This window comes from Mya arenaria, chromosome 17 (genome assembly GCF_026914265.1).
Source record: "Mya arenaria isolate MELC-2E11 chromosome 17, ASM2691426v1".
NCBI lineage: Eukaryota > Metazoa > Mollusca > Bivalvia > Myida > Myidae > Mya > Mya arenaria.
In genome coordinates, this window is record NC_069138.1 from 8200511 (window position 1) to 8217816 (window position 17306).

At 35.0% G+C, this 17306-nt stretch overlaps 2 protein-coding genes across 2 annotated transcripts in view; both read right to left on the reverse strand.

The window, feature by feature from the left end:
* Positions 1-12228, reverse strand: part of LOC128224304 (uncharacterized) — a 34896-nt gene extending 22668 nt beyond the window's left edge. The window contains exon 1 of the mRNA XM_052934115.1: positions 12167-12228. The gene's annotated coding sequence lies outside the window, so the exon portion shown is untranslated. The remainder of the gene's footprint in view (positions 1-12166) is intronic.
* Positions 2805-7803, reverse strand: LOC128224305 (uncharacterized). The gene is made up of 2 exons (XM_052934116.1): positions 7789-7803; positions 2805-4140 (listed from the first exon to the last, which is right to left on the reverse strand). The coding sequence occupies exon 2, from the start codon at positions 4075-4077 to the stop codon at positions 2854-2856; it is 1224 nt and encodes a 407-aa protein (XP_052790076.1). The 5' UTR covers positions 4078-4140; positions 7789-7803; the 3' UTR covers positions 2805-2853.
* Positions 12229-17306: the final 5078 nt, after the last annotated feature.

Here is a 17306-nt window from a genome sequence, read left to right on the forward strand (position 1 = left end):
TTTTTACTTACACAGCAGGTGGTGTTTACAGCTATGCTACTGCATCATTATTTCATAATTCTACTTGAAATTAGAGGAGTTTTAAAAAAGGTACTTTAATGGGTCTTTTGAAGCATGTTGAAGTCTGAAAAAAGACACGAGTCAAACTCATTTAATATGACATATATGATAATTTCCTGTTTGAAACTGATGATGATGTTATTAGGATAGCAGACATCACATGATTTAGTAGCAGATTGTTTTCCATAATGGTATGCACAGACATGTTTTTATTCGCCACATGGCTTGAAATATCAAAACTTAGAGTCTCTGATGTTCTGCTGATCCAGTGTTGAATACACTTTTGGGAAGAATTAATATTACAATTAATATAATAATGATTGATAAGTTAATTTAACAGTGTCACAATCATTGTCAAGTAAATAAAACTCAGCTATTAAACAGTGGAACCGAAATTTATGGATTTCCAAACATCTTTTAAAGAAGCGCAATGTATTGTGCTTTTGGTTCCTTTGAAGAAATAATTTCAGCAAACTTATATACCAATTCAGAACACTACCAGGCGGTCTAGCTTTAAGCTAGCCTTTGCATTAGCCAGACAGGACTGTCAATCAACTAGTTAGTAATGACATCTGATCAGGCGTCATTAAGTAAATGACAACTACTGCTGATCTGGAAAAACAAAGATTCCTTGATCCCATTGCCGACAATACCTACATAAGTTACTTCTTAGTATGCTAACATATTATCCATGGTTTCTACAGTTCACACAAATTATTCTGTTTTCACAATCAGTTCTGTTCATGCAGCACGAAACAGCACACAAAGCTATGAAAACATGTATTGTTTGTAGTAAATGTATGTTCTTACCATAATGGCGCTAAACCATGTTTAGTAATGCCAGCATCACTTTGTGCTTTTGCATATAAGTAATTATACATTTGACCTCATTGAGTAAGAAACCGTATGCATAAGTATGTGCACATGCTAAGTTTAATTCTGTTTTATTCCAGTTGACTTCCATTTGCAATGACATGCCACGAAATTTTATTGCATGTACCAAAGACATCTGGCTCATTGTTTGTGTCTAAAATGTTGATTTATATCATTTTGGGTACATGTTATGTGATAAATAACGACCTCTTATAAAATGGTGTGAAAAATGGATTTAATTAAATGTCATTGTATATGATCAATTATAGACTTCAAAGAGACATTGATGATAAGATGTAAGTTAATTAGAGACGATCGAGATTTCAAGATTTTAGCAAGTCAAGTCATGTCAACCAACGTTTCCTTTACAAACAGCTTTACTCAATTATGGCTAATAGTTAAATAGTCTTAAAGGCCTAGTTTAAGAAATGTTTGGCATGATAATCCCCTGTTGTGCATCTCCAGTTTATCTCCGTGTAGTGGTCATTTCTGTATATTTTTTTATTGGCTCAGGGACAAATAGGATTTACACTTTTCGAGTAGATAATCTCATTTTCCCACTAATAAAAATAAACAATATGCATAGCTAATGTATTTATTAATTAAACCGATTGGACCTGCTAACATAATACAAACAATAACAAGATAACTAATTTCCATGTACATTGTTACACGATAATTCGCGATCCAAACATATCCGAGGATGTTGCGCTCATCGGATGATAACCACAATTGCCGAAAGGCAGTTCATTTTAGGATTGGAAGTTGATGTGTAAATATAACATTCTTACGTGTAAGGTATGAAGAATTATAACTCATAGCACACTTACGTGTATGGATGGTATGAAGAAGTATAACTCTTAGCATACTTACGTGAATGGTATGAAGAATTATAACTCTTAGCATACATGTACTTACGTGAATGGTATGATGCATTATTACACAAAGCATACTTACGTGAATATTCAGAAGCATTATAATTCATAGCATACTTACGTGTATGGTATGAAGAATTATAACTCATAGCATACTTACGTGAATGGTTTGATGCATTATGACACATAGCATACTTACGAGTATGGTATGAATAATTATAACTCATAGCATACTTACGTGAATGGTATGATGCATGATGACACATAGCATACTTACGTGTATGGTATGAAGCATTATAACTCATATCATACTTACGTGTATGGTATGAAGCATTATAAATCATAGCATACTTTCGTGTATGGTATGAAGCATTATAACTCACAGCATACTTACCTGTATGGTATGTCTTATTATAATTCAAAGCATGCCATAAAGTATACACGTGATATACATTTTATGCAAGCTACAATACAAAGTCTACACCTTGTATACAATGTGTCCACGTTGACCACAAACTGTGCACGTTAAAAACAATGAATTATGTTGGTAATATGCAAATAAGTAAAGCCCGGGTTCCGTGGATTGAGAATTTACTGTATATAAAGACCAGTATACCCCTTAAAGGTCGAGCATGCTTTTCCCTGAAGGGATCTGTTGGTGTTTGTTATGTTTGCACGTTACAGTATATAGGCTTGATAAGGTAATTACTTAACATGTGTTTTATGTATGTGTATTACAGAATCGGTACGTTGCTGGTTAATAATCTAGTTATATTGTTAGATTATATAGATTCATCAAAGTAAACTATGGTTTTAAGTATGATAATTTTAGAATTCGTTTATCAGAAAATGTTTAGAATGATATAGTGTTGTTGTTTTCCATTTGTAAAGGTTTAACAGCAACCAAGATTCTTTTAAAATTTCAAAGAGAAAGTTCTTCAGGATTGTCGTAAAAACATTCTGAAACCTTTTCTTCTTCTTTTTTTAAGGGGGGGGGGGGGCGATGAATTTAATGTGTGAGTATTGCATCTCAACCTTTTATTGATTAGATTCTGAAAGCACTGTTGGATTTAGAATTGAATTTTACTCTCCGAACATTGCATTTAAAACTGAAATGAAATACACCGAAAATAAGCGTATTGTTTTGATATAATTGATAAATCTTTTGTAGCGAATGCTGAAAACGTTGAATCTTGGATCTTGGAGGATATATAATCTTCCCCGACATTGATGCGCCTTTAGACAAGGCCACCAGAACCTCATTCATACGTTCAGCAAAATGGTCGGCCTTAGGGTTTGTAAGATATCGTTTGCGTATATTAGGGTCCGTTAGATCAATGATTCTGGCAGTTTTCGGTAACTTGGATACATCTATCTTTACTATCCCTCCATTTGGACTCGTGTGGTACCACCTCAGTGCGCATTGGAGTTCGGTTGTTGTCGAAATGTATTGGGAAATGTATTTCTTTTTGGATCCACAACGAACATGCGACTGAACACTTTTTGTACTTCCCGCATCCTTTGCCACTATTCTTGCGGGGATTTCTGTTTTACGCAACAACCGGTATAATTCTTTTGGTATACCCGAAGTAGTGTCTGCTTTAACAAAATCATAGGTTTCACTTTGACTGTCTAAATTTCCAATTATGTCCCCATTACATGGCACCGCATCAAATATTGAGGGACAAAGTGATTTGCAGCCCAATTTTTCACAACAAAACGTGTGCTTCTCATCGCAACAAGATCTATGACCCAAACTATCTTTACAGCTTTTGTCACCCCTATTACAACACGCGTTTGTTCCACAGCAAGCCTGATCATAGGTACAGCAATTGGACACGCAACAATTCGTATTCTTCTTGCAGCAGGTTGTCCCACCACACACTTTAGAAAACCCTTTTTGGCAACAGTATCGGTCTGCAATACAAACTGGATGGCTATATGGGCAACATTTGCTTTTCGGGCTCCCGGGTGTACAGCAAACACCATTGTGACAAGCATACGTGGTGCAACTCCACCAGCTGCATATCTTTGCACAAACGTTATCCCAAGCAAAGCGTGGTGAGACGTTCAAGACAGATTCCAGGAGCACAGAGTTATCTGCATCATTCTTTTTTGTTTCCGAACAGAAACCAAGCGGCTGAATTGGCGTACATTTGCTCCTGATGAACAGATATATCAGTATTAGCGCAGTTCGTCCCGGAACAGAAGACCAGAGATAATGGCGGCGTAAACTGAGACACAAATTGTTTTTTGTTTGCAGAACCATCGACACCAATGCGCCATGTCCCAGTTACAGCAAGAACATATATCAGAAATAGTATCTTCGTGCCTGAAGAGTAGTAAAAATAATGCATATGCTTTATTAATATAAGATCAAAGGCAAGCAATTACGTTTTGACAATTTCTTAAATAAATAAAATTCAAGTTTGTCTTTTACCTATAACTTTTGTCCTTTTAGATGTGAAACTTTTTTCTCAACACGCTAACCCTGTATGCGCCCACTCCATGTATGGACGTAATAAAAAGTGATGTATAAAATGTATTACTTGAAAAGGCCAAACATAAGAATTTGGATGAATGTTCAACAGAACCAAGACACTTTTTATTGATTTCGTAGACAGGTACATGTTCAATATTAGAAGTATGAATAAAGGTCATCTATACATTTGCACATGTTTGTTTGATCAATAATGTAGTCTTTACCTTTGCAATGGTTGTTTTGTATACGTTTTTGTTCGATAATGTAATCTGTTTATTTGCGCGTTCTTATTTTCGACAGTGTCTTCTATTCTTTTACAAGCGTTTGTATGTTTGACAGTGTAATCTGTTTTGTTTTGTTTTGTGTGTGTTTTTGCACTAAAATGAAGTACATGTGTTAGTAGTAAACGTTCCAATCAGAATTATTCTGAATTTTGGAGAAAAAAGTACTAAAGCCGCTTTACTATTTTTGATGAGTAGCTGTACGTTTTCGTTCATTACTAAATTTGCATTTCCTAATGGTTGAGAGTACGCAAAACAAATATCTTGTTGAAAACTAACACCGCAATTTCAATATACGCACTTGACAATATGGTATACAAATGCTACTTCACTACCTGAAATCATTATTTAAACTTAACCCTCGTGCACTGCACTCGGTATGTCTAATATCAAACTATCGGGACAATAGGCCGTCGATACTACTTTAGTCTGAATCGTATCATGTTAAATCTACTTCAATGTGTGGAAAATGAATAAGTTATGCAAAATATAGCTTATGCCATACGAGTGCCTTTTGTATATCTAGACAAGACAAACAATCTAAATTATTTTCAATATTCTTCAATTGAATTGCTCTTGAGTAAATTTTAACTTGAAATAAAAGTACAGAGTGAGGCACTGGTCTTCATTTCAAATAATTTTTAAATCACCGTTCTAGCTAAAGTATTAGTAATAGAAGTAGTAGTAGTAGTAGTAGTAGTAGTAGTAGTAGTAGTAGTAGTAGTAGTAGTAGTAGTAGTAGTAGTAGTAGTAGTAGTAGTAGTAGTAGTAGTAGTAGAAGTAGCAGCAGCAGCAGCAGCAGCAGCAGCAGCAGCAGCAGCAGCAGTAGTAGTAGTAGTAGTAGTAGTAGTAGTAGTAGTAGTAGTAGTAGTAGTAGTAGTAGTAGTAGTAGTAGTAGTAGTAGTAGTAGTAGTAGTAGTAGTAGTAGTAGTAGTAGTAGTAGTAGTAGTAGTAGTAGTAGTAGTAGAAGTAGTAGTAGTAGTAGTATCTCTTAAAATCATTTTTACGATTATTTAATTTTAATTTTAATTGATAGTCTTGCATACTTATATATTTGATTGCGCTTATTGAAATGGCATAATATACTTTCATAAATCATACAATAAAATAATTAAGAAGTGGCGCGTTGTTGCGTTCTTGCATGAGGGGGGTGGGGGTTGTTGCCAGCACTGGTCACATGACCGGAAACACACGTCCAGTAGGCAAGCATATGTAAGCGCTTTTATTGTAAAGTTAATAGCTCAGCGGGCTCTGATTGCAAAATCCTGAGTGAAACAACAATTTGTTTATCGTTTCATTTGATGATGAGTTTGACTACTGACAGTAACCGCTTTACTGTGAAAGGTTTGACCATTTAACTAATCGGAACTATTTGTAAGATTGTTATACTTATTAAAAGATATAAATCGATAATATTTTAAACTGAATTATTTGATGAAATGACACAAGTCGAATTTGTCCCAGTTGAGCGGATGTGAAACAAATCACGTTGTAAAACACATATTTTTTCCTTCTTGTCCCTACTTATGTGTCTTTTTGTCCTTTATGCAGGATAATTGTAAACAGTTATGCCGGTAGTTGTAAATGTTTAACTTATAATATATATTTAATTGTATTATTTACACTGTTATTGTCTCCTGTAACTATTCGTCAGAAAAAAAAATTGTTCTGCTATTCCTGATTTTACCATTGTCGGTCATAATAAAACAATATTGATTTCATATTTGACTTATCTACACACCGTCTAGTTGAACACAAAAAAAAACACGCAAAAACGAATGAATCATAAACAAAACATGTGGCCTAAATTGATTTTATCTTCCGTTATCTTTCGGTTTTCAAACGTATTTAACACTTTAATAAATCAAAATAATCCCTATCATCCCGTATCAGTACTAGTCAGGTTTGTGATTAAGGCTTAACAATGCAAACAAGGATAGAATATATTCAATAAAATACCCTCATATCATTGTATTTGTTTAAGTGATGTATTTTTTAAGTGTATCTTTATATACAGTTAAAACAAGAGGGACATGATGGCCTATAACCGAATATTGTCAAATGGTGTAGTGGTTAAGGTCATACAGGAAAACATTGCTATTTGTTTGCAAAACTGCACACCTTCTTTAAATTTCATTGGCGTAGGTTCAAAAATTAGAAACATAGTCAAAAGATCACAGTCAACGTCATCAAAGGACAACATTGATTAGTGTTTTTTAAAAGTGTACAAATGGTCCAAATTTTATTGCTGAAGCTTCATAAATAAGAATACAGGTCAAAAGAAGTGGGGCCAGCTTTGACCAAAGGGGTATAATTTTAACATACTATGGTGCTTTATAACAAATATCAAAGGTCTTGGCCTAGCGGTTTCAGAAAGGAAAGTGTTCCTTATATAAGTCTATAGTAATATTGTATATCTAGACAAGACAAAAAATCTAAATTATTTTCAATATTCTTCAATTGAATTGCTCTTGACTAAATTTTAACTAAAGAATTTTCAAACAGAATGAAAATAAAATGTATTGAAATTTATTGTAAAAGGAAGGCTTATTATTGCAATTTAATTTGAAATAAAAGTACAGAGTGAGGCACAGGTCTTCATTTCAAATAATTTTTAAATCACCGTTCTAGCTAAAGTATTAGTATTAGTAGTTGTTGTTGTAGTAGTAGTAGTAGTTGTAGTAGTAGTAGTAGTAGTAGTAGTAGTAGTAGTAGTAGTAGTAGTAGTAGTAGTAGTTGTAGTAGTAGTAGTAGTAGTAGTAGTAGCAGCAGCAGCAGCAGCAGCAGCAGCAGCAGCAGTAGCAGAAGTAGCAGTAGCAGTACTAGTAGCAGTAGTAGTAGCAGCAGCAGTAGTAGTAGTAGTAGTAGCAGTAGTAGTAGTAGTAGTAGTAGCAGTAGTAGTAGAAGTAGAAGTAGTAGTAGCAGTAGTAGTAGTAGTAGTAGTAGTAGTAGTAGTAGTAGTAGTAGTAGTAGTAGTAGTAGTAGTAGTAGTAGTAGTAGTAGTAGTAGTAGTAGTAGTAGCAGTAGTAGTAGCAGTAGTAGTAATAGTAGTAGTAGTAGAACTAGTAGTAGTAGTTGTTGTGGTGGTGTTGTTGGTGGTGTTGGATGTGGTGGTGGTAGTGGTAGTAGTAGATTTGCAGAGTAGCAGTAGCAGAAGCAGTAGCAATAGCAGTAGTAGCAGTCACGAACACTAGAAGCACGAAGATATTTGTCTTACAGAAGGGAGTTATTCTGAAAACAATTAAAACAAATAACTGTTAAGGTATAAAACACAGACATAAAAATTCATTTGTTACGTTAATGAACATGGTATGATCAATATTAGAGTAAACAATCATTTCACACACAAAACATACTTTCCAGCTTTGTTTTATTCTGACTAGATCTATCTGTTTTGCATGGTTCTGCATTGTTGCAAGTTATGACACTGAAGGTTGAGCAGTGCTGGTTCTGTTTTACATAGATATGCAGTGTTGCCAATTATTACACTGAAACCAATTGATATGTTTAACATGGACCAGTATTGTGGTTAGTTATGACACTGAATTTGGCTCAGAGCTGAACCTGTTAACATGTAACTGCAGTGTGAGTAGTTATGACACTGAAGCCAATTTAGAGCTGGATCAGTTTTACATGGACTAGAATTGCTGCTAGTTATGACACTGAATGTAGCTAAGAGCTGAACCTGTGTACATGAATCAGCAGTGTGAGACGTTTTGATATCAAAGCCAATTTAAAGCTGGATCTGCATCGTTAATTGTAATAACCCTTAACGTGAATCAACGTTTGAGCTGTTCTACATGCATAGGTGGATTGGCAAGTGACGACAATGAAGCCAATGTAGAGCTGTGTTTGTTATTCATGAAGTAACATGGTGGCAAGTAAAGACACTAAAGGTGGCCTACAGCTGTGTTCGTTTTACTTCGATCCGTAGTGTGGCTAGTTATGAGACGGAAGGTAGATCAGATCTGTGTCTCTTTTACATAAATCAGTAGTGTGGCCAGTCATGCCACTGAAGGTGGACTACAGCTGTGTCTGTTCTACATAGATCAGTAGTGTGGCAAGTTATGACAATTAAGAGTGATCATACCTGTTTCTCTTTCACATGGATCAGTAGTGCTGCTAATTATGACACTAAAGGAGGAATGAAGCAGTGTCTATTTTACATGTATAAATAGTGTTCGTACTATAAATAGTGTTCAGGACACTGAAGGAGGATCAGAGCTGTGTCTGTTTCACATGAATCAGTAGTTTGGCTAGTCATGTCACTAAAGGCGGACTAGAGCTGTCTGATTTACATGGATCAGTAGAGCGGCTAGTCATGCCACTGAAGGAGGAACAGGGTTGTGTCTGTTTAACATGGATCAGTAGTGTGGCTAGCCATGTTCCTGAAGGAGGATCAGAGCTGTGTCTGTTTTACATAGATCAGTAGTGTTGCTAGACATGTCACTAAAGGAGTATCAGAGCTGTGGCTGATTTACATGGATCAGTAGTGTGGCTAGTCATGTCCCTTAAGGTGGACTAGAGCTGTGTCTGTTTTACATGGATCAGTAGTGCGGCTAGTCATGTCACTGAAGGAGGATCAGAGCTGTGTCTGTTTCACATGGATCAGTAGTGCAGCTAGTCATGTCACTGAAGGAGGATCAGAGCTGTGTCTGTTTTACATGGATCAGTAGTGCAGCTAGTCATGTCACTGGAGGTGGACTAGAGATATGTCTGTTTTACATGGATCAGTAGTGTGGCTAGTCATAACACTGAAGTTGTTTTAGGGCTGTGTCTGTTTTCACATGGATCAGTAGTGTGGCTAGTCTTGTCACTAAAGGAGGATCAGAGCTGTGTCTGTTTTACATGGATCAGTATTGTGGCTAGTCATGTCACTGGAGGAGGAACAGGTCTGTGTCTGTTTAACATGTATAAGTAGTTAGGCTAGTTATGATACTAAAGGAGGATCAGAGCTGTGCCTCTTGACATGGATAATTATTGTGGCTAGCTATGACACCGAAGGTGGATCAGAGCTGTGTCTTTTTCCCATGTATAAGTAGTTAGGCAAGTTATGATACTAAAGGAGGATCAGAGCTGTGTCTGTTTTACATGGATCAGTAGTATGGCTAGTTATGACATTACCGGAGGAGCAAAACCAGTGTCTGTTTTACATGGATAAGTAGTGTGGTAAGTAATGACAATGAAGGTGGATCAGAGCTGTGTCTCTGTTACATGGATCAGTAGTGTTGTTACTTATGACACTGAAGGTTGATCAGAGCTCTCTGTTTTACATGGAACAGTAATGTGACTATTCATGACACTGAAGGAGGATCAGAGCTGTGTTTATTGTGCATGGATCAGTAGTTGGGGTAGTTATGACACTGAAGAAGATAACGATTTGCACGGACTCCAAGATATCGCGTAATGGACATTTAATATCCTTCAAAGTATCACGATATGTTATACGAATCTGCTAAAGGAACATGTTCGTGTACAGAAATTAAATTATGCCATAATTATCTGTATATAATTTTTATACGATTTTATGCGTTTTCATTGACCGCAAGTATATTTAGGTACGACTAATGGAACCTTGAAAAAATACCGGTTTGAAAGTACGTTTCAAATAAATATTATGAATCATATATCTAAATTGTTTCATTATAGACAATGAACTTGACAACTATGCTTCAGGTGTTTAAGCTTTATTTTTTTTTGTTCTAAATAATTATAATAGATTACTCCCGATGCTCACATGACATTAAAATGCATGTCATTTAGTCACTTTTTAGCGTGGAGTTATGTTAAAACAAAATACACGAGTATACTCAATATCCCTTTGTCAGCTTTGCAAACATGAACTTGCTTCTTCTGCTTTGTTTAAATGAACAGTTTTGTACGCTTTGTCAAAATAGGTATGCTTTTTTCCGTTTTGTCGAAATAAGCTTGCTTTGTCCGCTTTGCCAAAAATACACTAGCCTCTTCCACTCTGCCAAAATGTACTTGCTTCGTCTGCTTTGATAAACTGTATCTTGTTTGTCCACTTTGCCAAAATGGACTTGCTTTGTCCGCTTTGGCAAAATACACTTGGATGTTTTATGTTCATCAACATCGCACCACGACTAAAATGATCGGTATAATTCGTGCAAATTCGCTATTGGGTATTCGTCTGTTCAACTTCAACTTCAAAGGCAATCGTTTTATCTTTTTTATATTTGATACAGTAGGTGAGCTGATTGTCGTGAGTTCAGCACCTTGGCGAGGTCGTTTTCCGTAGAACAGTCACACATTGTAAGATAATTTAGTGATACTTAATATCAATATAAGACATTAATCAGCAGTTGTACACAATTGAAAGGTGATCTTCGAAATGTGTATGACACTTTGCTCATTGGCGATATTTTAAACAATTTAAATGAAATATTTTGAATTTCCAGTCGATACAGAAACGATCAGGCATTTTATATATTTTAAAAGGACTTGCAGCAAATTGCGCTTACTCATGACAGAATCAAGACGAAAACAGTTTTACATACTATTATGGGCTTGGGATGTTTCAAGAGAAGATTTTCAGATACGTCAATTATTTTCAAATTATTTTTATTTCAAATGATTTGTGAAAATGGATTGATTCATAATAGATACCTCACTTAAAGAACGTATTGTATTTAAAATCAATTCGTATGCATGTACACGAAAAATAAGGGTTGAGTGATAAATCATTACCTACTTACTAAATTATGCATCAATAAAATATTAATTAGTGACAACAAGATAGTAACCGAGTTACGTAATATCCAGCGGCGACTCTTAGCAACAACAACATAACCAACACAACATCACTATTTTATGCATTTGCAATAACTTATCGCAACATTAATGAGGTTTATACTCAAACTTTACATTTTAACAAAAATTCTAATGAATCTCAATGATCATGCAGTTTAAACGTTTCATTTGCTTAGGCAGACTGTGTGTGATGCTCATAGTTTCAAACATAGTTTGAAAACAACAACAACTAAATGTATTGTCCATTTCTATAATAAAACCTCTTTAACAGCGCAGCTTGACACTCAGATCGGATTAAGATTAAGGTCAATACTCAGAAGTTGTATACTATACTCGGAAGGGGGGGGGGGTCACTTATAAAAAGATTAAACTAGGCCTTTAAGAACAATTTAACGTGAACACTGATACATTTATTTATGTATATCTTCGTGAATTTAATGTTTGCTATATATAAATAATAACAAGTACTTTTGAACGTTTTTTAAAATGTTTTTTTGTAAACATAAGGCGCTATAATGGTCCTGATTCCAAACACATTCTCCATGAAAACTGTTAAAACGAAAGTGTTTTCTTTAAACATAAAACTAAAGAGGAATTTTCGTCAACGTCAATTGATAATTAATAAAGAGGTGTATTCCTGGGATCCCACTCGGTTTACAATCTAGATAATGAACATGTTAAACAATTGTTTGTGCCACAATTATTCCAACTTAAATCATGAAACATATCCAAACAAAACTGGATCACCTATTTATGTAAATAATAACTAGTACTTTTGAAAGCTTTATTAAAAGTAATGTGTTAACAAAATGTGCTAAACTGACCCTTTTCCAATATTCCAAACACGTTCTCCTTTAAAACTGTTGAATCGGCAATGTACGCTTTGTTTAAACTTCAAACGAAAAGTGGAGTTTCCGTCAACGCAAATAGATATATTGACTATTTATAGAATAAAGTTGGAAATTATCCTTGAATTTTTGCATATTGCATTATCAAAGCACTGAAAGGGATGAATGCGACAATGCCTTGATTATATCAATGGTTTGTTTAAGTGAAAATAATATTGCCTTGAAACTAAAATCCTTGCAAAACCATAGGTTCAAATGGCAATATCGAAATTTTAATAAAACGAAAGTTGACTGACACAGACAACAATTATGCCAAGGGGAACAACTCGATCCAATCGTAATAACTCGGCCTCCTCCGACAAGCTTCGAGATAGACCTCGTAAATACAATAGTAACAACTCGGCCATGGCCGAAATGTTCCAAGTGTTTTAAAATTGTACCCTGAAGCCTTGCAGGTGCCCTTCATGTATATATCGTTATGTTTTGACAGAATGAAATGAAGCAAACCCATCAAACTCATAATTATAAGTTGAATATTTATTTTTTGTGTTCGGAACTAATATAAAATAACATTATCTGGTAATATTTTTTTTTTTTTATATTTTATAGACGCAATATGCTTTAACCCTGAATCGCGATCGGAATAACTATCCATATTTGATACTAAACAAAGTGTACGTGAAGGATTTGCCATATAAAAAATCAAAAACAAATCCGTCAACGTACAATTATTTGGACTATAACACATATCCAGTATACTGGATATAAACGTTGTATTTTCAACATTGTTTCAACATTCCATGCAGAGACAAAGTTTTATTCTGATTCTGAAATATCGTCTGTCGTGCCAGCTTGACTTTCTTATACATGTACCAAAAACAAGAGCGACAAAATGTCCCTATATTCCTCACATAATAGAAATTATCAAAATGGCTCACCTGATAAAAATGACCAACACTTCGATGGCTAATAAGGTTGTCCTTGCTTGCCTAGGAATTAAGTGATTGCCGATAAGTTCATCAATGATATGGTATAATTAGTGTAAACTAAGGAAGTAAGTAGGCGCTATGTCATTTTCTGGTTGCTAAGGAATTCACTGGTTGCTAAGGATGTCATTGTGTCGATAGTTGCGACGATATCAGTTTTGCCTACAGTAATGGTTGGTTGCTGTGAATATAGCTGCAATGGAAGTAAGTGGTTGCTCAGAAAGTCTTTGGGTTTTAAGTAAGTCAATGGTTGTCTAGGAGGTCATTAGATGCTAAGTGGTTGCTTAAATAGTTTTAAGTTGCTAAGGAGGCCGTTGGTTGCTAAGTAAGAAGGTGGTAGCTAATGAAGTGATTGGTTGCTTAGAAAATTATTGGTTGCTTAGTTAGTAAATGATTGATAAGGAAGTGATTGGTTGGTAAGGATGTCATTGGTTACTATGGAGGTCATTAGTTACTAAAGAAGAAAGTGGTTGCTTAGGAAGAATTTGGCCGCTAAAAAATCATTGGATGCTTTTTAAGTTGTGGTTAATACGGAAGTCAATCACTGCTAATGAGGTTACTGGTTGCTAAGAAAGACATTGGTTAATATGGTTGTAGTAAGTTACTAAGCAAAACATGAGGCTATATACCAATATTAAAGGCCTACTTTAAGGAATGTTTGGCATCATAATCCAATTTCCTGTGTATTTGTTTATTAGCTCAGGGTCATTTAGGGTCCATTTCTATCATAAAATATCCCAAACTGCACAGCAGGATACTCTGATCGGAGATCTGATAAGACAATTAGGCAATTTGATTAAGATGATATACAGTGGTTGTTAACAAATACTCCTGTTTTTTTTTGTGTTTTTGTTTGTTTGTTTTTTTGTTGTTGTTGTTTTTTTTTTTTTTTTTTGGGGGGGTGTCACTTATAAAAGGCTTAAACTAGGACTTTAAGGTGTTGGCCTTGTGATTTTAGATGAGATATAATTGGCATCCCTGTGTGCTATTCATAAAACCTCTTCAGTCATTTCCACACATAATCATTTCCAAGTTAAGTATATAACTGGTAACTACATGACGCTGGACTGGGCTGGGGAATGAAGTTTAAGAGAAAAGAATCAAAATTAGGCTATAAAAATATATGGCAAACCTTGTACCATTGACAGCACTGACAATATAAAGGAATCCAGGGACGGCTTGGGGAGAGCCACTTTTCACCACAGAGCCATTATTGTATTCTTATTGTGCCATTTGTCACTGAAAAGGTAAAAGAACATTGACACGCGGAAAGGGGAACAGCGCCTCCCGCATCCTCCCCAACCAATACTTGCGCATGAAATGTCTTCTGGGGAAGACCCTGATCTTATTGAAGGACCACTACATGAAGCTTCATTTGTTTTCGGTCACCGAGTCGAACAATGAATTTTCCCCACAACATAATACCACATTCACATACAACATCATGCCAATGAGCATATCTTAGTGTTTATTTTACAACCATAATCAGGGGCGTAGCTAGCCATTGATTCATGTGGATTCATAATTGCGCTTAGGGTGTTCGGGAGCATGCCCCCTCGGATAATATGAAAACCATTGTGCAATCTGGTGCATTCTGGGCATTCTGCTGTGCTTAATTTAGTACTGAAAACTGGACAGTTTTAGGATCATGTAGTCAAGTATGCATACTTCAACTTTGGCTGATATTTTGGATTTTTTTAGTCAGAATCATGTGGATTCAGCCGTGAACTCGCGTAAAGTCAACTACGCGCCTGAATTAGTCCATTTAAGTCTAAACTCAACCAACCTGAAACGGAAATCAACAAACTTTGGAATCCTAAAACAAGGTGCTAGTAGATAAAAATTATGTAATAGACCTACAACGGTGAATTGGTTGTGTAAGGGGAGATTGAAGGTGTGTACAAAGTAATATATATGATGCCCACAAATTGTTTGGTTAGGTAGTGTAAGAATCAAATTCAAGCATAGTTTATGTCTTAACTTCCATGTAAAGATATACACCTTTGTAAAATAATGGTTATTATGGGCTTGACTGTTAAAAAAGTGCAAACTGTATTGTTGATACAATCATGTCACAGATAGTGAATTTGGTCGTCACATTTTGAGAATGAATGGACTTCACGGCACATTCCTGCACTTGTTATTCCAGGTTTGTTTTCCCGTAGATTCAAACCAGCTACTGCTAAATAAATTTGTTACATGTGCGAAACTTGATTTAGCCAGACAAATACATTTTGTAGTTCATCCCTTTATTTACCACACATTTGTGCTTTACACATGTAGAATAGGCCAATTTCAACTATAACTCCACCCCAACTGTCCTGTTTGTTATTGTCACTTGTTTGTCCATGTGATTCTCATGTTTATGTAAATGAGTGTATGAGGTTATGTATGAAAGTGGTCAAACGGGTATATTTATATTACCTAACAGTTTCATTGGCTCTCCTATTTTTATCCCACCGCCCTTACTAATTTTCTAGGTTTCTCTAATCATTCCCAACCTAAACGCACAACTGCAAAGTTGTCCGTATATAGTTAATACATTCAGTTTCAACATAACTGTCTGAATCTTATTTAAATGATTGTATCGTTTCACAGCCTGGTGAGTTATTATATATAATTACATAGATTACTATTAGTCGTTCGTTTGTATTAATTAATATCTAAATAATAATTAAACCCGTTTTGTATTTGCTTCTATTTTGTTCAAACACGTGGCCATTGTATTGTACCTTGTATAATGTATTTTAAACATTTGCTTATTGTATTATATTATATTTACGTATATGTTATATTTATAGGTTCTTTCTACATACTGTTTTTTCTACATACTGGTTATTTCTACATACTGGTAATAAACAGTAGAACCCTGAGAAGTGTTGAGTTTACCACCACCTTCTACAAATGGCTCCCCGACGCGGAACAGTGAGCCAGGCTCCTGTCAATCCGAGACATGGTGTAGTGGGAAAGTTGTAAGGCTCTGTCGCCAGAAGAGCAGCCAGACGTCGTCCAACGCCGCGCGGCACTCTACCACTATTGGAGCGATATACCCCCCATCCAAATCCCCCACCCTGCCCAGCCCTTGTGTATTTATAACTGTATTTGCTCTAGAGCGCCCATTTTCACCCTTTCATTTTTTGCCCTTGTCCCTATATTTTAACTCTATTTTAATACTCGAGTCGAGCAATTGAACTTTGACTGTGTCGTGTTGTGTGGTTGGCTGTTCCTGTGTTTCGTCGTTGGATCTTCGCGGATGGATTAGTGTTAATAATTAAGTGTATTTTTCTGTGTTAATTTTTATTTACAAGTACTTTATATAAATATTGGATTTTTGGAGTGAACCAAGTACCACATTATTTGTTTCATTTTTGGTAAATTTTGCTATATTTTTGTCAACTACTTTCAGTTTCGTTTTATTTAATCTAGGTCATTTAACAGCTGTTTAACATCTTCAGTGACATTTACGTGTTTTTTTATCAGTTTAAGGTAAATTTTTCATTAAGCAAGTAGATTTTTGTTTGTTTTTTCATTCCATTTCATAGCGTTTTGACCAAGCATATTGTAAATTTTCGTTGACGTAGTATATTTTTCAAGTAATTGCCATTTTATATCATTGTCATACATTTTCGCGACTGTGTAATTTGGAAATAGTTTCATAGGAATATCAGTTATCTTCATTTTCTCAATAATTTATTGTGGTTCACACCAGTTACTATTTTTACCATAATTTAAGTGCCAATTTGTGTCCATCTATCCATTTTTTTTCTAAATATTGTGTTTGTTTACACTTTTACACAAACATTTTTGGACATTTTTTGAAAATAGTGAATATCAAGTGTATATAAGGTTACTTTCTGTGCCATTAACATTCTTCTAGATATTGAGTTTATTTAGTTATTTCATAGCGCTATATTTTTGCTGTGGTTATTTAGTGTTTATTTGACATTTTCACATTGGTTGCATTTTCATGACATTTAGAAACATGTACACATATATTTAGACTTATAAAAGTGCCATTATCATAGTTAGCAATATTATATAGCTAAGTTGCGAACTGTTATTTTCTTAGTTATAGTGCTATATTAGTTCTGGTTAATTTTTCACATATAAGTTCATTGATTTCGCATATA